Source organism: Canis lupus, chromosome 13 (genome assembly GCF_011100685.1).
Source record: "Canis lupus familiaris isolate Mischka breed German Shepherd chromosome 13, alternate assembly UU_Cfam_GSD_1.0, whole genome shotgun sequence".
NCBI lineage: Eukaryota > Metazoa > Chordata > Mammalia > Carnivora > Canidae > Canis > Canis lupus.
In genome coordinates this window covers 29,543,349-29,568,605 of record NC_049234.1, presented here as the reverse complement: position 1 = coordinate 29,568,605, position 25,257 = coordinate 29,543,349, and the positions used below count along the sequence as shown (strand labels likewise).

Sequence of the window (25,257 nt, the reverse complement as noted above, 5' to 3'; positions counted from 1 at the left end):
TTTCTAAGATGCAAACAGATTACCATTAAAAAGTCCATAAAATGTAAGGTCTGGGGTTATCTTTTCCATGGCTACAAATCCATCATATCTACAGCACAAAATTCATCTGCATTGCTATTTGTTTCCTACAAGTCAACTTTTGTCCCTGCAGAGTGGTAAAATAACATCTTCCATAGGACATCAGCCAAAGGTGCGGATGTCTATAGGTCAGAAAATCCCCAGAGGGCTTTCAGCACTCTACTAAAAGGACTCCAAATAATCTCTTTTGCTGATTTCTAATTTTCCTGATATAGAAAACCACAGAAATGTCAATAGCTTTCAATCATAAGCGTTTATTCATCCATCACAGGCCAGAAGACTGTGGAATGGCTCTGCTCCACCTGCCTCATTCTGGGGCCCAGGCTGGAGGGGGGCAGCAGCTTCCTGGAGCATGTTCTTCTCAGAATGGGGGAGAAGCAAGCACAAACATGTGATATCTCTTAAGGCCTCACTTGGGAAATGGTACATTTTCACTTCTGCCCATATTCCTTTAGCCAAAGCAAGTTATAGGAACAAGCCCAACATTAGCGGGAAGTGTACTGTTCCCATGGATGTGGGGGATGAATATTTGCTGAGCAGTGATCATTCTCCCAATTTTCAGTCCATATCAAGTTGTGCTAAGATCTGCAAAAAAAAAAAAAAAAAAAAGTGTAGACAGAGAGGCACTATACAGACACACAGGAGTAAGAGTGTTTGAAATATAGAGATTAGGGATGCCTGGGTGGCTCAGCGGTTGGGCATCTGCTTTTGGCTCAGGGCATGATCCTGCAGTCCCAGAATCAAATCCCACATCAGGCTCCCTGCATGGAGCCTGCTTTTCCCTCTGCCTATGTCTCTGCCTCTCTCTCTCTCTCTCTCTCTCTCTCTCTCTCTATATATATATATATATATATCATGAATAAATAAAAAAACAAACAAACTCTAAAAAAAAAAAAGTAGAGATTAGTTGTGAGCACCTGCCCCCCCTTTTTCCAGAAGTGAAAGAAAATAGAGTTGGCCAACAGAAGATTAATTTTGGAAATGAGCTCTGATGTTTGGTTTCGTGATAATCTTCCAGTGGTGATGGGGCTCTCATGGAGATATTTTAGGCTCACCTGCTGTCCAATGGGTGTTGACCACTGAAAGTCAGTTGAGGAACACGTTTCTTAAATAGGGCATGTGCAACCCATTAGGTTTGTAGAACCATGCCTGGGGTGGGGGTATTACAATAGAATACTCATGGCCAGGAGAGATAGTTTTGCTCAAAGAATTTTGAGAAATATTTTAAGTTAAAAGAAGGTAACAGTTCTCATATGGCACATGCAACCAACAAATGACATATAATCCTTAATGAATTATTTTAATATGTTGTTTATTCTTATGCTTGACACAAATAATTAACAGAAGAAAAACACTTTATGGTCAACAACCAAAGATGAAGAAGGACAACCATTTGGGGTATCACCCAAAGAGAGAGTCTGACACCAGGGGGGTTATTACAGATTCATGGAACCTGGAACCTCCTCTTGGAGCAGGGCTGTGTCCAAGCGTGGACTTGATGAAGCCTAGGAGATTGGGAACAGATTGGGAGGGCACTGTTTCCTGAGAAGTTGGGGCCCAAGGTCTCCTCTTCCTCTTAATTCCATCTTGCCTCCTCTTCCTCCTCTCCAAGGTTGCAGTCCTACCTGCTACCGTTTATGAATTGCCCCCTCTGGTGGCAGGTGCCATGCACGACACTTTCCAGAAGCTCCTGCCTTTGGGTCACCTGCTTGGTCGCCATGAACACAAGGGTTCGCAAACCCTGGCTGCAACTTTCACCTACGAAGCCTGTGTGAGGTGGTTCGAGAAAACTTACAAATTAACACCCATTTAAATGGGAGCCTTAAGTCAACACACTAGGCTGCTCTTCCTTTGAGGAAGAAGGCTGATGTATTTGTGTTTTCTCTTCATCAATTTGTAGCATCAACAGACAAGTCAAAACAATGAAATTCTGCATAACGTAATGTCGTACATGTGTTAAATGAGCTCATCTTTCTGTAACCTTCTGAGGAAGTTATTATTATGACTATGAGATTTAATACATAATACAGAGATAGTCAAAATGGGAAATCAGGTCCAAAGAGATTAACTAACAATGGGACAAACGGGAATGATTGTGTGTGCCCCCTCAGTTGGTTGAGTATCTGACTCTTGACTTCGGCTCAGGTCATGATCTTAGGGTCTTGAGATGGGGCCCCACGTCAGGCTCCATGCTCAGAGTGAAGTCTGCTTGGGATTCTCTTTCCCTCTCCCTCTACTCCTCTCTCCCCTTCTAAAATAAATAAATAAAATCTTTTAAAAAAAATAATGCAGCCCTCAAATCTACCTGTAATGTGACATTAAGTCCTTTGGGTCTTTAGAGTTAGCTTTGAACCTCACCACAACCACGTGAGGAAAATGTTAGTAACATCTCCATTTTCCTAAAGGAGAAACTGAGTCTAAGAGAACTGACACGACTTCCCCAAGGTCACTTGGCCACAGTGTGTTAATGCAGGGATCAAACCTAGATCCTGCAACACGTAACCCTGGGCTGTCACTGCCCTCTTACGAAACACCAGAGTGGTAGCATCTTTCGATATTTTCATATTCCCTGAGGAAAATTTCATCTTGTCATGGAGAAGCACTTTCCAATAATGGGGACACTACCCTCTGGGCTTGAGAGAAAAATCTAGGTTTGAGTCTTTGCTCAGTTACTGTTCTTTGATTTACATACACTCCACACACATCCGTACATCCACATCTGGGCAATCCACATGCATTTTTTTAAGAGATTTATTTATTTAGGGACACCTGGATGGCTCAGTGGTTGAGCGTCTGCCTTTGGCTCAAGGTGTGATCTTGGGGTCCCACACTGGGCTCCCCACCTGCTTCTCCCTCTGCCTATGTCTCTGCCTCCCTCTCTGTGTCTCTCATAAATAAATAAATAAAATCTAAAAAAATTAAAAAGATTATTTATTTATATGAGAGAGAGGGGCAGAGGGAGAAGGAGAATCTCAAGCAGACCCTGTGCTGAGCCCAGGGACTAATGCAGGGTTTGATCTCATGACCCTGAGATCACCACCTGAGCTGAAACCAACAGTCGGATGCTTAATCAACTGCAACATCCAAGCACCCCAATCCACATATGTTCTTTAAGGTACATTTGTGTACAGCTTACTTTGTTGGGTGGTTGCGACAACTGAATGAGGCAGAGAAGGAACGGTGCTCAGCATGGGGACTGCCACAGAGCATGAAGTCGGCAAGTGGTTGGTATAGTGGTGGCACAACGATGGGATCCCTTGGAAGACAATTGGCCAGAGATATTCAAGTAGAGACCAAAGAAAGTAGCTCTAGATTGAAAAACATTTCACAGGTTAGGTTCATGATCCCTTAATGGAATGGGAAATCTTTGCAGTGGGTTCATGTTATGGACCAAATTGTGTCTCCACCCAAAATTCACATGTTGACTCTCTAACCTCCAGTCCCGCAAGATGTGACTATATTTGGAGACAGGGCCTTTAAACAGGTGGTTAAGTTAAAAGGCAGCCATTAGGGCAGCCCTAATCTAATTATACTGGTGTCCCTGAAGAGGAGATTTGGACACATAGATGTCAAGGTGTGCACCCACAGAAAAACAAACAAACAAACATGTGAAGGCACAGTGAGGAGCCAAGGAGAGTGGCCTCAGAAGAAACCAGCCCTGCCGACAACTTGGTCTTGGACTTTCCAACCTCTAGAATCATGAGAAAAGGAGTTTCTGCTGTTAAAGCCACCCTGCCTGTGAGGTTTTGTTACGGCAGTGCTAGCTAGCAAACTAATACAGGTTGAAATCAGTATTTTATAAAATATGGAATAGCAGATATCAGAAGGTATCACCATGTCAGGATAGCATTATTTTCGTTCCATGTCTTACCGTATTATGTGGGTTGGGCTGGGATATAAAATGGCAGGTGGAACAAGACTGGACTTGACGCCCCAAACTTCTCTTCTAATTTGGCTATCATATTAATTATTATTATTATTAACATGTTAGCATTAACAGCATATCGGCTATCATGTACTAAGTGTCTCTAAGTGCCAAAGGTCTCCCGACGTTAACTCCTTTACTCCTGAAATATCCCTTCAAGGTAATTATTATTCCTACTTTACGGGTGAGCCTGGGATTGCTTATTTAAACTGCCCTGGGTCAAACACTGAACAGTTTTCAGAGACAGGATTCTTGCCCAAAGCAGGCTATCTCAAAATAGGCTTTCCCAATTCAGCATCATTGTGCAGCTACCCATAATCCTCTGCCCAGTTACTTAGCACCCAGGCATCAGCTTCCCCTCTGCAAAGAATTCAGTGATGGAAATTAGGAAGACCTTGGACTAATAGGCTCTGTGCGTGTGATTGGCTAACGGTACAATGGGCCTTTGATGATTGCAGTAAGAACACTGAGCACTTCTCCAGTTGGCATGGAGCTTTTCTTCTTGTCACTAAGGTAAACGGAGCATCGCGGAGTCTGTGGGGGCGGGTAATGATGCACAAAGGTCTAGTCCATCAGGACTGGGAGGAGGTGAGAAAATAGCCCTGGCACTCCTTGTCTGAAGACACTGTGCATGGTGTCTTTGCCCACAGCATCCAGCCCTCCTGCGCAAGCAGGCTCCGGGCCAGACGCTCTTGAAAGCAGGTACATGGGCTCATTAGCAGGGAAATGGCAGTGGGTAATTGGAATATGTAAATGGCATGGGCAAACAGGGTGTTTTAACAATCAGGACCCGGAGAGAAGGAGCTTAATTTGGTAGAGAGAAAGGAACAGCCTGCCCAGGGAGCCAATTACTCGAGCCACAGGATGGATGCTCAGCTTGGGGAACCCACAGTCAGAACACAGGGAAGCTGGGACTTGGGTGAATTTGTTTCCACCTCTAAAATGCCAAGTGACCTGTGACCCAGCCCTGCCTCTTTTTCAGATACCAATTCTTGGGGACTCTCTTTCTGAAATACCTCTGGCAGTCCTTCTCCCTCGTCTCCAGGATCTGCCACCACTTTCCCCCCCGGACCTCAACGTCTTGCGGCTGTTCTCACTGAATTTGTTTCTCCTGCTCTACAGAGTCATCAGAAAGCCCTTCCTGAAACCACCTGGGACACATCACTGGAAAGCACCTCTTGGTCCCCAAGTTCATAAGCCTGGCGTGTAGGCGAGCCTGGCCCACATAGCCCTCCTCCATTGATGCTTGCCTCCAGACATCTTGCCCTGGAAACCCCATGCTTTGTTTCGACTCCCAGCCCTCGCTGAGCCTTCCACCTGGCACAGCATTCTCAGAAAATAACATCTCAGTGGCTAAAAGCAGACTCCAAGTAACCTGGGCTTGAATCCTGGGGCCGTTATTCCTCAGCCATGTGACCTTGAACAGGATCCTTAAGCTCTCTAAGTGTCATTTCATCATGGTTAATATAGAAAACAATAACCATAATGCCTAGTTCATAACTTTGTTGCTAGGATTAAATGAGATCATCCAAATAAAGCACTTAGCTCAGCGCCAGGCACATAGTAAACACTCAGTAAATGCAAGTAATGATGATGAATGAACATCTACCATGAGTCAGGTCCTTGAAATGCAATGATGCTACAGAGATGAGCAAATTGATTTGCATTGTTTATCCCATCTTTTCAACTACTATATGGAATTAATTACTCAATCTCTACCCCACCCCCCGCCGTTTCCCACAGACAGAGCAATTCATGAAACAGGCAGTCAGTATAAATGCTCGCCGGAAAGATGAATGAATGAATTCACTAATGCACGAACTGAATATTTTACCCTGTAATACAGGTGTCCCCCGCTCTCTAAAAGTAGATCATTCCTACCAAACCTTGCTAAATCGAAATGGCGTAGAGCAAAAAAGCAATTAATGTATATAGAAATTTTTTTTAGTGTTCCTAGACCCTGAGAAAAACCTCTCTTGGGCTTTTCTGATACCTTAGGATGCATTTTGCTAACGGATGCACAAAATAAATGGAGATCAAGCACAGATGTTCACAGACACAGTTCAAAGCTCTGGCGGTTTGAGACTGGGATGCTGAGTGTAGTTCCCGGGGAAGGCGCTGGGGGTCGCCTCTCTTCCCGCTCTCGGAGTGCGTGCTGCATCTAGCTTGGCTCAGGGCTAAGCAAATGTTGAATGCTAATGTCACTTTCTGTCTTTCTTTTTCTTTTTGTAAAAGCAAAATTCTCTTCTCTTCAGATTTCTTTTAAGCAGGTACTCATGTAGGTCTTTTGTAAAAGCAAAGTGGCATAACATAAACTTTTGAAAAGCTGGGGATAACCTGTATAATTATTTAAAAGAAAAAGGCAAAAAAAATGATATTCAAGAAACATCCAAAATAAATGGAAAGGTTGACTTAATTGCAAAGGCGAGGCAGGGAAAAGAAACACTTTTTCCAACCGAGAACAGTGTAAGGGAAGTCCTTTAACTGTTGGCATCTGGAGTGAAGGTGAGCGCTGTTCGGCTCTGAGCTCACTCAGTCCCCATCACGCCTGACTTGAGCTGCCTTCCACAGTCACGGGTCCTGACTCCTTCGAGTAATGTAGGAAATGTGCACAGTGTAGCACAGGCTGCAAAGCTCACCCTCAAAATGGATCCCAAATGGTGCTCAGACCGAGTCTGAGGTAGGGAGGTTGAGAAACATTACCCCGTCTCATCCATAAGGGAATGCTCTAGGTAGGAGTCTAGCAACTTGCCCAAGGTCACCAAGCTCAAGTCACAGAGCCAGGGTGGAAATTTGAATCAGGGGCACCTGGGCGGCTCATTCAGGTAGGTGTCTGCCTTTGGCTCAGGTCAGGGTCCTGGGATCTAGTCTCCCATGGGGCTCTCTGCTCAGCAGTGTGTGGGGGGGGTCTGCTTCTCCATTCTCCTCTGCCCCTCCCCACCACCACTTGTGTTCTCTCTCTTTCTCTAAAATAAATAAATAAATAAAAATGAATCAGGGTGGAAATGAATCAGGATAAGCTGCCCTCATCCTTCGAGTGATATGTGCAAGGGCCTCTTTTTCCTGTCTCTCCTTGTTCATTCCTGGGAAGGTTTCTCACCTGCAAGGGACCAAGAGTCTGTGTGTCCTAAGGCAGAGTGATATGAAGTCCAGGAAAAGGAAAACAAAGCAAAAGCATGGAGGGAGGAAAGGGGGCAGCATCCCTGAGAATTCACTGTAGTTTTCAAGAATAAAGAACACATAGAGGGGATCCTTCCTTTCCAAATATGTGTGCTTTTGGCTGGAATTGTCACAAGACCCCCAAATTGGGGTTTGCCTGGTTTCCTACAAAGAGGCAAAGGGTTATCTGTCTCCTTAGGTGCAAAGACTTGTCCCACTGGCTCCTCCCAGAGGCAGATTTTATAACCAGGTGCACAGCAAGCATTTGGGGGATATGCTATTTTGATCAGAAGCAGTTTTATGGAATCCTATGGTAGTGAGGTATTCTTAAGTCCACGGATGGTGATGTTGACAGAAGCATGACGGGCAGGAGATGTGTCTGTTTTACCACAGACACATCCCCCCCTCCTGCCAGGACTGCAAGGTCCAATGTCATCAACCTGCCACCAGGTGGCTGGCTGAACCACTGGGGAAGGTGCCATACTGGAGGCTCTCAGCGGCGTTGGTCTTCTCTGTTTGCAGGTCAAGCATATACTGCAGGAGCAGACCAGACTATCGCCACCAGACTATCCACAGAGGGTACTTCTGGGTAACCAGGTGACAAATTATAATTGCTGCCCTTTTTTGCTGTTGGGTCTTTCATAATTTCTCTATGACTATAGGCAATTATTGTGCAATAAATAATAAAAGCAAATTTAAATATGGTCCAAGACAGTTGTTTAATGTGTTTTGGGGAACGAGGTGAGAGGGTGGGCAGGGCCCCGGTTAACTTGTACCCATGAACCTGAGATTCTCTCCTGGCCGTTTGATTACAGAAATAGTCACTGGAGCATCATCTCCCCGCAAGTACACTTCTGTTCATCTCGTCCCAGGAGGCTTACACCCTTGGGAAGCAGGATGTGCAGAGGAAGGAACTGAGGCTCGGAGGAGGTCTTTTGGCCTCTCTCTCCTTACTCATTCCCAGGAAGGCTCCCCACCTGCAGGAGAAAGGGAGTTCACAGGCCCTAATGTATGGGTAAGATAAAGACCAGTAAAAGGGGAAACGTGTCAGAGGCGTAGGGCAGGGGTGTCAGGTGGCAAATCTGAAGACTAGGAATGGATCTGGATTTCAAGGTCACACACTGAAATTGTGCAGGGCTGGGATGGAAACGAGCAGTGGAATGCCCTGGTGTTTGCACCGTGGTCCCCAATCTGGCTCTTACGGGTACCATGTCACTGAACTCTGTCATGGTACCAATGCCCGGTTGGAACCTGAGGTCCTCAGGGACTGTCAGCCTCCAAGAAGATTCCTCTCAGTGAAATAAATACAGGACACTTGATTTCTGCTAGCTGGAATCTGTGCTATGGAGTTTTGAGATTATGTAGTCCCCCAAACGGCACCGAGAGGGCAGCCCATTTTTCATGACGTTAACAAAGCTCCTATCTGAACCACACTCTGCCTTGGATTATAAAACCATTAAGCAAATCAATTTCCAAACTACATGGCAGTTTCCCTATCACTGGATTTAACTGGATCAGTGTTATGAATTCGATATCGACTTTGCCTCACGATTTACAGGAGGCGCGAACGTAGCCCCTGCGCTAGATCTTCAAACGTTAATATTTGACAATCTGCAGCTCTCATCACAATAGAAGTCTCCTTACATGTCAGAGGATCCAAACTGTGATTCTGAAAAGCTGAACTTTTGATTAATTGCACAGTAATGATGTCTTCTTTCTACGGGGCCCTTGACTAGTCTCCTTTGATGCTTATCTGGTGAGTCTTTTTATCTCAAATTCTGTCAAAATGTTTTTTGTCACCATGTTACTTGAGTTGCAATGAGCACGGAGACTTTCCAAGAATAAAGACTCTCACAATGGTAAAAGACAAAAACCAAAAATCTCATAACACAAACATACAGCACAAGCTTCATTGTGAGCCAGGCATTGTTCTGGGGCTTTCTGCTCTGCATTCACTCATTCATCGTTCATTCATGAGTAGGTATGGAGAGACTACTAGACGACAGCAGGATCCTTCTAGGCTTCAGGGTTAGAACCAGAGTCCCTGCTCCTGCTAGGTGAGACAGTAATAAACAAGTAAACAACATGCAGATAGGATCATTTTAGGCAGTGATCAAGGTAACAAAGCAGAAAGGGGTTGAGGACAACTTTAGGAAAGGGGCTCAACCGTGAAGGATGTAACCGTGCCCTAGGCCGCTGGGATCAGACTGGGATGGAAAGCTCATGCACACGCTGCTGTGCTGGGGGTGGAGGGTGAACAGATGTCCAGAAGCGCACAGGGGTGTGCAGCTTCCATTCAGAGCTTCTCTCACTAGGCTACTCCCTTCCTCTGCATTTTTTTCTCCTTTCCAGAGTTTGCACCAACTGGTTTCTTCTCAGCCTCCAACTAACTCACGGCTGAGCATCCCTCTCTTCATAAACATTTGTGGGAGGTCCTACTGTGCTGTGTGTGCAGCCGCATCTCCATAAGCCAGTTCATGCGATCTTCACGAAGTCCATCCTGCAGCCCACTGTGACCCATGGATCATCTTTCTTAGTCAGGTTGGGGCTCTTATTTTATATTAAGGCCTCATATTAGAGTCATTTTCTGAGCAAACTTTCTGTTGCATTCAACGGTTTACTTTTGTGCCCACACAACCCTGTTTACTGATTTCCACCTCTTTATACTTTAATGCCTTTCTCACAAACTACCCTTATTGGTTGAGGTTTCCGAGGTACTCCCCTCTGGCATTCTTTGCTGCACATCCTCCCTCTTCCTCCCCATTCCCACACTCACACTTCCCTCTCTCCTCTCCTCCCCTGCCCATTCTTCCTTGGATAACTCCTTCAGGCAATGCAGAGCTGGCATTCCCTTGCAGGCCTTCTGGTGACTCTTACACACTAGGGAGGGATCCTTGACTTGGCCTAGCTCACAGCCCCTCCCCTCTGCCCAAGACAAGCCTGGAAAGAGTGGGGACGCACCAGGTACCAGGGGGCAGCAGGAATGAAGGGTTTCTATAATGGTGGTGTCCATGCGGGAGGGAGCGCCAAGAGTTAGGTTCAAAGAGCAGGGGAACCTCCTCACTGTCCTCTGCCACTGATTTAACACCATCTAGTCCCTGCTTAGCTGTGGCTTTCCCTTCCTCTGCTGTCCCCCCACCCCACCCCATAATCCCCACTCAGTGCCCTCAAGCCACATTTCACCTCTGAACTTGTTCTGCTACCTGGAGACGCTATTCCTGACATTCACCTTCTTGCCCCAGCTTCTCACTTAGGTTTCACCCCAAAATGTCACCTCCACAATGAGGCCTTCCAGGACCAGCCACTGCAAAGAAGTTTCCCACTTCTAGCACGGCCGCTGTTTTGTCTCCTCAAAGCATCGACCCAAATTGGCAGTTACACTATTTGTTTTCTTTTACCGGCTTCCACCTTTCCAGAATGTAAGCTTTATAAGTGCAGGGACCTGGTATGCGCCCGGTGGGTAGAAGCACACAGTCCGTCTCAGAAGAGGCTCACTAGCTTGGGGTTTAGTCATTGAATGAATGAACAGAGACTCAAGAGAGGCAAGAGAGGTAATGACTTGCTAGAGGCCAAGTTAGGAGCCAAGCCAATCCCAGGAGCTCTTTTTTTTTTTTTCTTTTAAAGATTTTATTTATTTATTCATGAGAGACACAGAGAGGGGGAGAGAGGCAGAGACACAGGCAGAGGGAGAAGCAGGAGCCATGCAGGGAGCCCGATGTGGGACTCGATCCCGGGGCTCCAGGATTGCGCTCTGGGCTGAAGGCAGGCGCCAAACCGCTGGGCCACCCAGGGATCCCCCCCCCCTTCCCCAGGGGCTCTTTCTATTTCTTCAACCCATTGCTCACCAGAGCACCCCTTGGCCTGGGAGGGGAGGGCAGCCCTCTCCACGAGGAACCAGAAAGCAGACAGGGATCCCCCCGGGAGCTCTTTGTATTTCTTCAACCCTCTGTTCACCAGAGCGCCAAGGGCCAAGGAAGGGCCAAGGAGGGGAGGAGGGGAGGGCAGCCCTCTCCACCGGGGACCAGGGCACAGGGCAGCCCTCTCCACCGGGCACCGGAAAGCAGACAGGGAGCCACCCAGTCTGTGGACTCTCAGCAGCGCTTGGCCGTGGCCAACCCAGCAACTTGGGATTTTACTTCCAAAGCCACGCAGCAGGGCTGGGGGGTGACCAGGGAATGTAAAGCTGCAGCGGCCAGGCCGACGCCGGAGGGAGGTCGACAGGTCGCGGGGGAACGGCGGGCAGACAGCGCCCGCACCCGCTCGGGTGCCCCCCTCGTTGCCCCGAGGCCCCCGGGGAGCGCGCGAGCGGCCGGCGGGGCGCGCGGGGGTGCGGGGCGGCGGGCGCGGGGGGGCGGGGCGCCGCGGGGGCCTCCCGCCGCGACGGGGCGGGACAATGGGGCCCCACCCCGGCGAGGGAGGGAGGGAGGAGGGAGGAGGGGGAGGGGGGAGGGAGGAGGGAGGGGGGAGGGGGCGGCGTGCGCTCGGCCCGCGGCGGCGGCGGCGGCTGCGGGGCTGAGGCTGGAGCGGGCGGGGAGGGGCGCGGCGGGGGGAGCGCGGAGGAGGGCGGAGGCGGCGGCGGCGCGTGCGGCGGGCGGGCGGGCGGGCGGCTGGCACCGGGCTTGTAAATAAACTGCGATGCTGCCTCGGGCTCGCCGGCCCGGGTGCCGCCGCCGCCGCCGCCCCGGAGCGCGGGTGCCGGGCTCCCTCCGCCGCGCGCCCTAGCGCCTCCGCGCCAGCCTCGCGCGCCCTCGCCCTCGCCCTCGCCCTCGCCCTCGCCCGCAGCCCCCGGGGCCCCGCGGCTGACCCGCGCGGGATGTGACCCCCCTGCACCCCGCGTCCCCGGGGAGGTCCGCCTTGCCGGCTTTTGGCTGGGGGGCGGGTGGGGAGCGGCGCGCGGATCATGGCATTGGAGTTCCCGGGCTTGCAGCCGCCGCCGCCGCCTCGTCCACGCAGCCCGGGCGCCCCTTCCTCCCGGAGCAGCAGCCGAGAAGGCGCCGCGGCCGGCGGGGGCGAGGCCGATGGGGCTCAAGGCGCGCAGGGCGGCGGGGGCGGCCGGCGGCGGGGGCGGGGGCGGGGGCGGCGGCGGGGGCGGCGGCGGGGCGGCTAACCCGGCCGGGGGGGGCGCGGCGGCGGCGGGCGACGAGGAGCGCAAAGTGGGGCTGGCGCCGGGCGACGCGGAGCAAGTCACCTTGGCGCTCGGGGCCGGGGCGGACAAAGACGGGACCCTGCTGCTGGAGGGCGGCGGCCGCGACGAGGGGCTGCGGAGGACCCCGCAGGGCATCGGGCTCCTGGCCAAGACCCCCCTGAGCCGCCCGGTCAAGAGGAACAACGCCAAGTACCGGCGCATCCAAACTTTGATCTACGACGCCCTGGAGAGACCGCGGGGCTGGGCGCTGCTGTACCACGCGCTCGTGTGAGTACCTGGCGCTCGGGGGCGGGGTGGGGGGAGACCCGGCCGTGCCCTCCGCGCCTCCCCGCGCGCTGTGTCCCGCGCCCCCCCCCCAGCCCCAGCCGCTGTCTCGGGTGTCGGACGCCTGGGGCTCAAGAGTGAGCCCAGCGTGCAGACCCCGGGCTCCTTTGGAGATGGGATCGGCGCCTCTGCGGGCGCGCGGGCGCGCGTGGATGGCACCGTCTCCCGAGGTCGGTATCCAAGCTCCACAGAATGATGTGGTTTCCCCCAAATTAACGCGGAGGATGAACGGGATCAAGCCGGATCCCTCCCCTACGCTCTGTGTTGCTGCTCGGGGTGGGTCCCTTCACCTGGGATGGCTGCTGAGTTTAGATGCTGCATCCTGGAGTTAGGTAGGGATGGGAGTGGTAGGTACACTGCCCATAGTGGGGTGTGTGTGTGTGTGTGTGTGTGTGCACACGCGCGCGCATGAGCGCGGGTATCAATTGCCTGCTTGTGCTACCGTTCTGAGGGCTCCATCCTGGTGTAGAACCTGGGGTTGCTCTAATCAGGGCCTTGGACTGGTCAAAATGTGTGTCTTTCGGTTATTTCTTTTTTTACCGAAGTTAATGAACAGGAGAGAGAATATGGAGAATGAGAGGATCTCCGGCTCCAGCCTACACAGGGGAGCTGGGAGCTTAATGCCAAGGAGATGAGGGCCGGGGGTTACTTTGGCTGAGGCGCCTCCACATCTGGTCCCCATATCCCCTCAACGTCAACTGCTGCCTGCTGCCGGGGAGGACAAGGGTGCGGGTCACGTGAAGGGGCCTGGGCTGGAGGTTTGACCCCAGGCACCCTTCCCCTAGAAAGAGTCTGCTTGCTAGGCAGGATGAAAATGTGTTGCCAGGGAAGGAAGATGGAACTCCCTTGTGCACCTGACACTCAGGACAGGAAATCTCCTTGTGTACTTGGAGGGTGGGTGGGGTGCGGAGAGGATGGCAGTGGTGACTCCTCACCCAAGAGAGAAAGTCAGAGCTGTCGGCATACACCCCCGGCTGGCAGGGCATTTCCAGTTACCCCCTGCCTCCTCCTGTCTGTGGCTTAGTCATTCTGATGGCTGCTTTTTGGGAAGCCCTGCATTTCCAGGGTTTTGGCGGGGAACCGCCCGTAACTTTGGCCCCTCTCATGCCTGTAGTGGCACATATTCCTCTATGGCCTCCTCCGATTGACCTGTGAGTGTTGTGATCCCCGGGAGTTCAGGGAGACTTGGAGTTGCTACCTGCCAATCATCTTTGGCTGGAATGGCTTTTCCAGATTTGGCCACCAGGTGGGGGCGTCTGCACAGGACCTCAGACTTGGCAACAGGTTTCTTGTGAGAGGTTACAGAAGCCTTGGAGAGGATGCCTCCCTGAAACTGAGGAACTGGCAGCAGGAAGGGAAGGCATCCAGCCAGGAAGCACCGATCTTGGATGGTCCAGCCTCTGGCATCCACTTCCGCATGAATTTGCAAGTGTTAGTGGCTGGAGAGACACGGGTTATCAAGGGAGTTACTTTTCCATTTGCTCTCTTCAGGCGGTAAAAAGGGATTAAAAATGTATTCCTCTCTGTTAACACCGTGTTTAGTTCAATTGAACTGACGAGGGTTACTTTAAATTAATTGATTCGTTCAATTGATAGTGGAATGTGATAGTAAAAAAAAAAAATTGAGTGCACGCAAACATCCAGAGACACAGCATGGCCTTTTGCATGTAAATGGCGTTCACTATTTATTGGTTTCTGATTTCCAAATCTGGAGTTCCACTGCCGCTTGTGTGTGGAGGGGTCCCTCTTCTCCTCCCACTGTTCCCAGACAGCACCCCTGCCCCGCCTTGCCCAATGGGGGCAGGAGGGAAGGGATAGCTAAGGCCTGTTATTGACAGAGCCTCAATTGTATCCTTCTTTTCAGTTATTCCATCTAGCAGGAGCAGGCTTGAGGAGGCCAAAACCTGTAGCCTCGTCTCCCAGAGAGGACCAGGAAAATTGGAGAGTGTGGGATATGGGAGAGGTGACTACCTAGCCAGATGCTTTCAGACATGCAAATCATTTGTTTCATTGAACTCTCTCCAGGATCTTACGAGGTGGGGATTGCTGTCTACATTTTATAGATGAGAGGAAAAAAACTTCAATAAGACCACTTGTCCAAGATCACACAGCTACTGTTCTGGCTGCTTACGTCTGACTGCAGTGGGTCAACTCTGTTTCTGAGCTGGATCCCAGCTCTTACCTTCTGCCCACAATTGCAGGGCTCTGGGTAGTTCACTAGGCATCAGTGGGTCCCCCTCACCCCACTGATGACACAGGGCTCTGAAGAATACTTCTGACTTCATTTGCTAGCTCACAGCTGGCAATGGCTAGGAATGGAGTTTGGAAACCAAACAGTCAGAAATCAGGGAAGCATGATGTTAGGGAAATGTGGAATGGGCTAAGGTGACGGTGGGATTGCAGGTTCTGATTAATCAGAGATTAAATAGGAAACCATGTTGGCTTGGGCATCAGCTCCTGATGGCGAAGCATACCTAGTTAGTGGATGCACCGTTCGTCCCTCCTCCAGCTTAGGAGGAAGTGCAGTCAAGTGAGCAAATTGAACTTTTCATTGATGATTCAGGATTTTGCAAGGCACTGTAATTCGTGCTTCGAAGCATCCATTATCCTGTTCTGGGCTGTAGCTAATGGCGTAGGGGGCCAGGAAATTGGGCTGACCACGGGCTCACAGCCTAGTGCATGCCTTTATTATTATTATCATTTTTAATGAACCAGCCCCCTGAGATGTGATTCCCCTCCCCCTCCTGTCCTAAAGGTAAAATACAGCAAATGTGGAGACCAAAGGCCCCCACTCCAACCCTGCTCCCTTTGCCTTAAATGCTCGTCCCTATTTTTTCCTGGTTACCCACTTTCACCTTGACCCAGCTCTGGAGTCAGGCTTTTCCCTGGCTCCCCCACCCACCCCAGGTTGAGCTAGAATTGCCCTCCTCTGTCATGTCCTCAGCATTGGGATTTTGCACATTGCATTAGATTGATCTGCTTGCTTGTCTCTGCCTTTGAACTGAGAGCTACTTAAGAGTAAGGGCCATGGTGTTCTTTGGCGTTCTGTTTCCAGCGGGGTCCGTGGTGGTTACTTGGTAAGCATTTACTGAATGCATGAGGGAAAGAATACTCTTGGTTAACTAAGACTTTGCTCTGTATGGCTTTACTGTTATCACCACCCTCACCACCACAACCAGTAGGTACAGTCAGCATTATAGGATTTTAGTGAAGAGATTTAGCTTGTGGAAGTCTTAAAATGGACTAAGTCTGGGAGGGAGGAGGTAGGGAGGGAGGCCCCTCGTGAGACTGATCCCTGCTCTGCTTCCTGAGCCTGAAAAAGATCCCGCTGCTGTGGAGAATGTGCTGGACTTGGAACTCCCATATGGACCTCCAGAAGTCTCTGTGACTCTGCGTGGCCTGTAGGTTGGGGATGATTACACTGCCCTGTCACAGGGTGGTGTTTATAGGCTTAAAGCATATGCATGAAATTAGGCCAGCATCAGGTACTGAATATTCATTGGTTGATTCTGAATAGGGACGCCTTAAAAGCACATGCCACTGTGCTGCTGTGACATTGCCCAGGGACTCCCCTTCCTTAGCCTGTCAGCAGAGAGCGATGCTGGCTTCATCTTGTCACTGTGGCAGGATTGACACTCTGCCCAGGCCTCCTGCTGCCCTCACCACCTCTCTGCAGCCAGCTGGGTATGATTACTCACTCACCTGTTGACAGACCAAGGGGACATGGTCACAAGAAATACCCACTGTTTGCATTCCAAGGTGGGTGCCCCCCCCAACCTGGGGCAGGCAGGCAGGGGTGAGAAATGGGGCACAAGGACCCGGCAGCTTACTAGAGGCTGATCAGCGTTCCACGTTCTTTCTCCATTCACCTGTTGATGGACACATAGCTCATTTGTACGTCTTGGCTGTTGTGAATAGCTTTTCAGTGAACGTGGAAGTGCTAATATCTCAGAGATCCCGATTTCAGTTCTTTTGGATACATAGCCAAAGTTGGGAAGTTGGGGTGATGGCTGAATCATATGGCGGTTCAATTTCTAATTTTTTGAGGAACTTCCATATTGTTTTCCATAGTGGCTGCACCATTTTGCATTCCCATCCACAGCGTGCAAGGCTTGAAATTTCTCCCCCTTCCTCACCAGCCCTGGTTTCTCTTGTTTTTTTGTGTGTTTTTGTTTTGTTTTGTTTTGTTTTTGTTTTTTGATCATAGCTATCCTGATGAGTGTGAGGGATGGTTTCATTGTGTCAATCTTTATTCAGCAGAAAGAGCATGGTCTTTGGAACTGGACCTGGGTTTGATCCAGTCTGCTATGTCCTGGCTGGACCAACTTACTCACTTTCCTGGATTTCAGTTTCTTTATTTCTGATATGGAGATAACCATGCCTACTTCCCAAGGTTGTTGTGAAATTGAATTGAGGTGGCCGATATACAATGCCTGAACCTTGCGTTGTGTTGGTTTGCAGCCTTGGGTGTTCCCTAGGGTAAATATAAACCTGGCCCTCTCTGCAGACAGAGGGCAAGGGGAAAGGGAAGAGAGATGTGGACCACTCCAGGTCCCCAGGTGGCATGTATAATAAGCAATGGGACTTACACGGGAGGCTTGTCTTAGTCACTGAAAGGGAATGGTAGACAATGGAGTGTATGGACCAAGGACGGGGCAGGCGCTCCATCCAGCTCACAGGTCCTCGCAGTGACCTCCCCCAAAACATTGCAGATAGTCTGTAAATACTGTTTCCTTCCTTCTTCTCCTCTCATGTTATATTTAACCTGCCTTCCTCTTGCCCATCTCATCAAATCCATGCCCCTCTCTTCTCTCTAATAATTTTTTTTTAGACTCTTTCTGAACTCCTTGCTTTCTTCCTGGCTTTTCTTTTCTTTTCTTTTCTTTCTTTTCTTTCTTTCTTTTTTTTTTATTTTTATATATGATACTTTCAAACCGCTGGAGTCAGTGAAGAAGTCAAAAAAAGGTTGACCACGACAGTCCCCAGTAGCAGGTGTCTGGGCCCCGGTGAGCTGGGAGGGTCTGTGACCATGGGTGCCTGGTGTCTCACCGTCCAGGAGAAAGGCTCACATCAGGTGGCCATCAGTGCTGGAAGGGAGGGTACAGTGTGTCTCCTCTACAAATGAAAACAGGTTCTGAGATATTAGGCAATTTGTCCAGACTCTTGGAGCTACCTGCAGTAGAACTGGGATCCTGCCGCAGTGTTCCACTTATGTTGTAGTGCTGTCTTCATCACATCACTGCTGTCCCAAGTGGCAGATGACATAGAAGAAAGATAACAGGGAGAGACTGGAACTCTACCTTCCTGGATGAGGAGGAATTTTCTGGAAAGTCACCAGGAGAGGGGTACCTGGCTGGCTTAGTGGGTCAAGCAGGAGACTCTTGATCTCGAGCCCTGTGCTGTGTGTAGAGCTTGCTTTGAAAAAAAGTTCCCAGAGGAAAGCTGGTCTGGAGCCTTTGTACAAGTTGAGTAGTGGTGAGACTTTTCAGACTTTGATATGCATGTGAATCACCTAGGTGAGAAGATAGCTGAAGAAGAATCTGGCAGGGGCAGCCTGGTTGGCTCAGCATTTTAGTGCCGCCTTCAGCCCAGGGCCTATCCTGGAGACCTGGGATCGAGTCCCACGTCGGGCTCCCTGCATGGAGCCTGCTTCTCCCTTTGCCTGTGTCTCTGCCTCTCTCTCTCTGTCTCTCTCTCTCTCTGTCTCTCATGAATAAATAAATAAAATCTTTAAAAAAACAAGAAAGAAGAATCTGGCAGGCTTCTCTTGAATCAGTCATCAAACTTGTGCATAATGAATTCAACGGACTCTTAACCCTCCCCAGGAATAATTCAGTGAAAAATGAACAACATACCTGCAGTCGTGCCTAAAATGACCTGAATCCAATCATGAAGAAATAATAAACAAGTCCACATTGTGGGACATCCTGCAGGATATCCAGTGCAGTCTCTTCCAAAGGGTTCCTTTTGGAAGAACAAACAAGGAGAACTGTCCCAGTCAAAGGAGCTGAAAAGACATGACAGCCAAATGCAACTCATGCACATAAACAAGTGAGACCACATCAAACTAAAAGGCTTCTGTGTGGAAAAGAAGCAATCAATGAAATGGGAGAAAGGCGTCTTGAAGGTGTCCTGCAGGATGGGAGAAAATATGTGCAAATCCTATATTTGATAAGGGCTTGATATCCAAAATATGTCAGGAACCCATACAACTCAACAGCAAGAAAGCAAATGATCCTATTAAAAAATGGGCACAGGACCCAAATAGAAGGGTATTAGGAAGGGTATAGGAAGATAGTCACATAGCCAACATGTACATGAAAAGGTGCTCGGCATCCACTTACCAGCAGTGAAATGCAAAATGAAACCCCTGTGAGGTGTCAGAATGGCTATTATCCGAAAGCCAAGAGATAACAAGTGTTGGTGAGGATATGGAGAAAACGGAACCGCGGCGCACTGTTGGTGGAAATGTAAATTGTTATACAGTTTTCACGCTATGTAAAATGACATGGAAGTTCCTCAAAAAAATAAAAATAGAACCGTCAGATGGTTCAGCAGTCCCACTTCTGGGTATCTATCTGAAGGAAATGTAATCACTCTCTTAAAGAATGTGAACCCCTACGGACATTGCAGCATAATTTATAGCAGTCAAGACAAGGAAACAATCTAAATGTCCATGGATGGATGAATGGATAAAGAAAATGTGGTTTATACGCACAATGGAATGCCGTTGTTCAGCCATAAAAAAGGAGATCATGTCATTTCAACAACATGGATGAACCTTGAGGGTATTATGCTAAGAAAACTAAATCAGGGGCACCTGGGTGGCTCAGTGGTTGAGCGTCTGCCTTCAGCTCAGAGCGTGATCCCGGGGTCCTGGGATCGAGTCTCGGATCAGGCTCCCTGCAGGGACCCTGCTTCTCCCTCTGCCTATGTGTCTGCCTCTATCTGTGCGTCTCTCATGGATAAATAAATAAAATCTTTAGAAGACTAAATCAGACAGAGAAAGATGAATACTGTATGATCTCACTTACTGTGGAATCTTAAAAAACAAAACAAAACCCTGAACTTAGCAAAAGAGATCAGATTGGTGGTTGCCAGTGGCTGGGGACTGGGGGAAATGGTGAAGATGGTCCAAAGGTACTAACTTCTAGTTATAAGATGAATAAATTCTGGGGATCTACTGCACAGCATTGTGACCGCAGTTAACAATACTATATTGCATATTTGAGAGTTACTGGGAGAGCAGATCTTAAAAGTTCTCATCACACTCACATACACACACAGAAGTAGCTATGTGAAGTGCTAGATATGTTTATGAATCTTATATGGTAGTCATTTCATTATATATGTGTGTATCAAAGCATGACATTGCACTGCTTAAACTTACACGATATTACGTGTCAATTATATCTCAGTAGAGCTGGAAAAAAAACACAAATAAAATTGTTAACTCTTGATTGGATTCCAGATTGAAAAAATAAATAACAATCAAGGGTATTATTATAGGGACAGTTAAGAAAATTTGGACCCGGACTCCATATTAGATAATATTATTAGGTCAAAATTTAATTTCTTGAGCATTGTGGCTCTGTACGTGAATGTTCTATTTTTATGAGCTATAGAGTGTCTTCTTTAGTGGTCAAGTGTCACAATACCCACAACTTACTTTCCAATGTTGGGCACACATGCAGACCATGCAAGCATTCGTGTGTGCACACAGGACGTATGCAGAGGAAGAGACAGGAGGCACTTGTGGCAAAAATATTAACAGTTGGAAAATCATCGTGAAGAAAATATGTGTGGGTCTTATACTACTCTTAACTTTAAATTAAAAAGAAACAAAAAAGTTAAAAATATTTAAAAAGAAGACTAAACACCCACAAACAACACAGAGCATATACATGAACGCAGATAACAGGCCCCACCCCAGAAATTGATGCCATTGGACTGTGGGGGTCCAGGCATGGCCCTTAGGTGATTCCAATATGAAGCCAGGCCTGAGAACCATTGGCCAAACTGAACAGGCTTTTTTGGTTCACAGATTCTGTATGGGATGTGCCTCAGGTTCCTCTCTGTCTTGGGCTTTTGTCCAGGTGATGGCAAATAGACAGTCCAGAGGTGCAACTTAGCGTGCTAAGGTCATTCGTGTCAAGGCCAAGCTTTGTGCCAGGCTGAGTCAAGCACCAAGTTTGTGCCAGGCTGTTGAGGAAGATGAGCCATATTTCTCCTGTGGAGAGAGACACTTGAAACAACTAAATTTGAGTACGCCAGCAAATGCAATAATCATATGCAAATGAGGAACCAGGCGTGGAGAAAGGGCTTGCACTTTTGAGCCTCCTGTGTTGTGTTAAGGAGATTCCTCCTAAGGAGATTTACGACATCGGAGGTAAGACGAAGGTCCTACTGTTTGTCCAGTTGATGACTAGCCTTTCGCTCCTGCTTGGAGATCTGAATGCTACGTGCGGTTAACGTGGATGCTCCGTTATTATTCTTCCATTAGCAGGAAGCTCCCCCTTTCCAGTTTGTATTCATAAAAAATAATTCCATCGATGTTTAAAAGTGTCATAGGTCAATGGGGATCCTGTGGTATTTTCCAAAGAAGCAAGACCCTGCTCTCTCTTTTTTGTCTGGGTCTTGAAGTTTTGATAGAATGAAAACAATTTGTTACAGCTCTTTATGTTATTTTATTATTACCTTTTAAAGATTTTATTTATTTATTTATTTGAGAAAGAGAGTGAGCAAGCACAAGTGAGTGGTGGGGCAGAGGAAGAAGCAAACTCCTCGCTGAGCAGGGAGTGGGGCTCAATCCTGACCCTGGAATCACGCCCTAAGCTGAAGGCAGGCACTTCACTGATTGAGCCACCCAGGTGCCCTGTTACATCTCTTTAAAACTGAGCAATGCTCAAAGGAGCAAGTGAAAGATCTTCCAGTGTGGATTGATTAAAAACCCTTGGTAGACACAGCGCCATGTGGCTCTGGTTTGGGGTGGCTCAGTCAGCTGTCGGTTTGTCAGAAGTGCATTGGATGAGCTGTTAGGAGAACTGCACTAACCGTGTGGTTCGGGTACCTCACTAGTCCCACAGTCTGCAAATGCTCACCGCATGGGATTGGTGTAGGAGTCCTGGGAGAAAACGTGTGAGGGAGTGTGTGGAAACTATGGTGGTGGGTGTTTCCCTCAAGCTGTAAAAGGATCAGATGAGTCCACGGTTAGGTCGGGAGCTCTGTCTGGGTCTGAGCACCTGCCCACGCACCGCTTTGCCACATTGCTGTCTGCCGCATTACCTCTTAGTGTTCTAACTTAGCACATACATCCACATGGATGGAAGATGGTTACCTTTGGGGACAGTGACGAGGAAGAGGTTTGCAGGTGACAAGGTGATGTCAATACCAAGGTTTCGGGCCACCTCTGGCTTTGCAGGTGTCATAGGATACAGATGCGGTGTCATCCAAACTGCGGCCTTATTGGACAGGACTTTTCATTCTGCCACAGAGGGGTGGACAACTTGTCATGTGCTCTTGGGAGAACAAACTGGGTTATGACTTAGGAACAAGATTCCTTCTTGTTTGTGGTTTATGAAGAATAAAAGCATGTACGTAGCACTTGGCTCATGGAGTGCACCACACATCAGCTCTGCTTGGATCCCTCCTGTGGTGGGCTTCTCTCCATGCTGAAGACCTGGGTTAGGATCTTCCTTTCTCTTTCCCAGCCCCCTCCTCCTTCCAGAGACCTGTAAAATCATCTGGACCTTGTAAGAGTTTAATAGTTGAGGGACACCTGGGTGGCTCAGCAGTTGAGCACCTGCCTTCAGCCCAGGGCGTGATCCTGGGGTCCTGGGATCGGGTCCCACATTGGGCTCCCTGCAGGGAGCCTGCTTCTCCCTCTGCCTGTGTCTCTGCCCCGCCCCCTCTCTCTGTCTCTCATGAATAAATAAAATCTTAAAAAAAAAAAAAAAAGGATTCCTGCTTTATACACATTACAGAAAATCCCTTCTACTGAATTGCTGCGTCTGGCTTCCTTAAGGAACAGACAGCCTGACATAGAGATTTTTTGCCACTGACCCTTAGATGCTTTGCAAATTTGCAATAGCAGTTCAAGCCCTTTTCTTCCTTTGATGGGTGACTTTTGGAAGAGATGGGGTGAAATACTATCCAACATACTGCGCTAGGGAATGTGTTCATCCAGTGCCGGCCATCTGTACTAATGGAAAATCACTTAGCACTATCACACTATTTATCTCCCTACTCCTACCCTTTCCTAGAATCCCAGCTTTGGCTTTATCTCACCCCTGTATCACTCATGGATGCTTCTCTACCTGGTGATGTCAGTCCAGAAAATGGAACCGGAAGGCCTTAGTAATAATCAGCAAGTCTAATTCAACTGATCAGCAGTAATTACGTAACAGCATTTTATGAGATTTATGGACCTAGCACTGAGAGAGGCACTTGGCCGATTACAGGCCTTGGAGGCCTTCAGAGCTGGAAGGAACCATGGAGAAGATGAAACTTGAGGCCCAGAGCTGTTAGAAACTTGCCTATAGTCACACTACTGACAAAGGGAAGGACCTGAACCCGGGTCTTCTTCCAAGGTTGACTCCCATGCAGCCTCATCGGCTCTTGCTTGTGATGCTCCAATGGCTGTGTACCAATAGAGCCGTTTTGCTACAGCAGATTTCCTCCGGGTTGCACCGGCTTAGGGTTTGGATCAAATGAACAGAAGAAAGAGTAAAGCCAGGAGCGGGCTGACCTGGCACCCATATGCAGGTTGCTGGCGGCCTCTTGCCAAGGAGGGTTTCTCCTCTGCTGAAATTCCCAAACCACCTTTGCTCAGTCTCCTCCACCCGCTGCCCCCCACCTTCCAGCCCTCTGCCAAGGGTTCCGTCAAGTAGTCTCTGGTTTCCATTGAGCTCAGCATTGAGTTGGGACATTCAAAACCATCATCTTGTAACTAATGTTTTTATCCGTTTGTGTTGTTTATCATGTCACCTCTGGGACGGCACCACCATTTGGTCCATTCATGGAAATCTGATATATTTTCATTAGTAACAGGAACTGACATTTATAGAGTCGCTTCCCTGTGCCATGTTGGGCGTAAGACTCGGGATGGTTCTCCCAAGGGGTGGCTGAAAGCCCAGCCACCAGGAGCCCAGAGTATGAACCCTGAGTCTTAGGCTAATTTGCTCTGTAGCCTTCAACAAGTCATTTTACTTCTAATCTGATAAATGGATCTAACATTCCCTGCCTTATAGGTTGTTGCATGGATTAAATGAAGTAATTCATGCAAGTGCTCAGCAGAGTGCTAACATTGGATCTTAGCCTGTGTTTCTCCAGAAGCTCCTTGAGCCAAGGAGCTCAGAGCAAGTGGTTTATTTAACGTAGGACCTCCCTAATTGCCCCTGCCCATGACATTTTAATGCCACAGATAGCCTGCATGTTCCTTTGTGTACTGTAGGTACATCTGAGCTTGATATATAAAAAGAGTAAGATTTTTTTCACTCAGCCTCATTCCGTTAAGAACTAATTTTGCCCCCCGCAAAGACAATACCATTCCCATTGAGAATGCACAGTTTAGGAGGTGATTAAAAAAATAGAGAAATCAGTAAAACTGGGGAAAGGCAGGGAAATCCGACAAGAAGGAAAAAGTGGCTGGAGGATACATTTTCAAGCAGGTTGCCATGGGGGCCCTTGAAGTTCAGCCCCAGACCCTGCCTGGACTGCAGTGTGGAAAGGTGCACAATTATCCTCCGTCCATCCCTGGCTCAGAGCTGCTCTGGGGTATTATCTCTCAGTGAAATCCCTTAGACAGAAATGTGGGCCATTTGCCAAAGGCATTTGTCAAAGGCCACGTTTGGCAGGTGCTGCCAGTGGGTTCTGGGGAAACACGGGAGGGGACCAGCCATGACTGCTACACATTGTCTCCTTCGTAAGTGAAGGAAATATCATGAGTTGAGATCACAAAGTTTCTTTGTTTCTCTCAGTGGTTCTTAAGTAAAGGAAGTCTTTGTGGCCTTGGGGTCATGGTAATTCTGTAGTATTTTTCCCCCTCATTAATTTTTCATTTGGGACAGTCATTCAAGAAAAAAAAAAAACAATCTGAAATAAAAGTATGTCTGAATATGTCGATTCAGTGGCTGGTATTTAGTGATAGCTCACCTTTCTGAGTTCTTAATGAGCACCAGGATCATAGAGTTCTCAAACCCAGCACTGTGAAGCCATAGCCTGCGATCCCCTTTGGGGAAGGAGCTTTTTCCTGTTGAGATCATGGTGTGTTTACATATTAGTAATTTTCACAAAATAAAACAGGAGGGTTACTTAAAATAAGCACAGAAAACTGCAGTCCTGCTGACTGTGATTCTGAGTGGTTTTTGTGATACTTTCAAAGAATGAAGGATCTTACTAATTTATAATGTGAGAAACATTAGCATTTTCAAAACAGGATGAAAATAGATATTCCAATGGCTTTGACAAACACTTCTTTTGCTGAGAACATGGAGGGATGTTGGCTGTGAAGTGTGGTCCCGTAACTTCCGCCCTTTGCCTCCGTTCTGGTTTTCTGGGGGAAATAATTAACATTCGCCTTCAGGATTCTGGAATGTTAGAGGGAATGTTGAGATTTCTTCTTGAA

General features: G+C 48.5%; 1 protein-coding gene and 2 long non-coding RNA genes across 5 annotated transcripts in view; 2 read left to right on the top strand and 1 right to left on the bottom strand.

The window, feature by feature from the left end:
* Positions 1-321: 321 nt before the first annotated feature.
* On the bottom strand, positions 322-4,389 carry LOC102153335. Its single transcript, XR_005368732.1, has 3 exons — positions 3,950-4,389; positions 3,215-3,386; positions 322-663 (listed from the first exon to the last, which is right to left on the bottom strand). It is a non-coding gene; the product is annotated as an uncharacterized LOC102153335 (long non-coding RNA).
* A 132-nt stretch (positions 4,390-4,521) lies between these two features.
* On the top strand, positions 4,522-10,559 carry LOC102153300. 3 transcript variants are annotated; one of them, XR_005368731.1, is made up of 8 exons: positions 4,522-4,705; positions 4,986-6,828; positions 7,685-7,759; positions 7,978-8,177; positions 8,780-8,918; positions 9,515-9,703; positions 10,021-10,126; positions 10,405-10,544. It is a non-coding gene; the product is annotated as an uncharacterized LOC102153300 (long non-coding RNA). The 3 variants fall into 3 exon arrangements; XR_005368729.1 differs by lacking the exon at positions 10,021-10,126 and having other exon boundaries at positions 10,405-10,559; XR_005368730.1 differs by lacking the exon at positions 10,021-10,126 and having other exon boundaries at positions 8,721-8,918; positions 10,405-10,559.
* Positions 10,560-11,959: 1,400 nt separating this feature from the next.
* The window catches only part of KCNQ3 (potassium voltage-gated channel subfamily Q member 3), a 297,766-nt gene continuing 284,468 nt past the window's right edge, over positions 11,960-25,257 (top strand). Inside the window, 1 exon segment of the mRNA XM_038555538.1 lies at positions 11,960-12,575. Coding sequence (XP_038411466.1) covers positions 12,181-12,575 — 395 coding nt within the window. The 5' untranslated portion in view covers positions 11,960-12,180.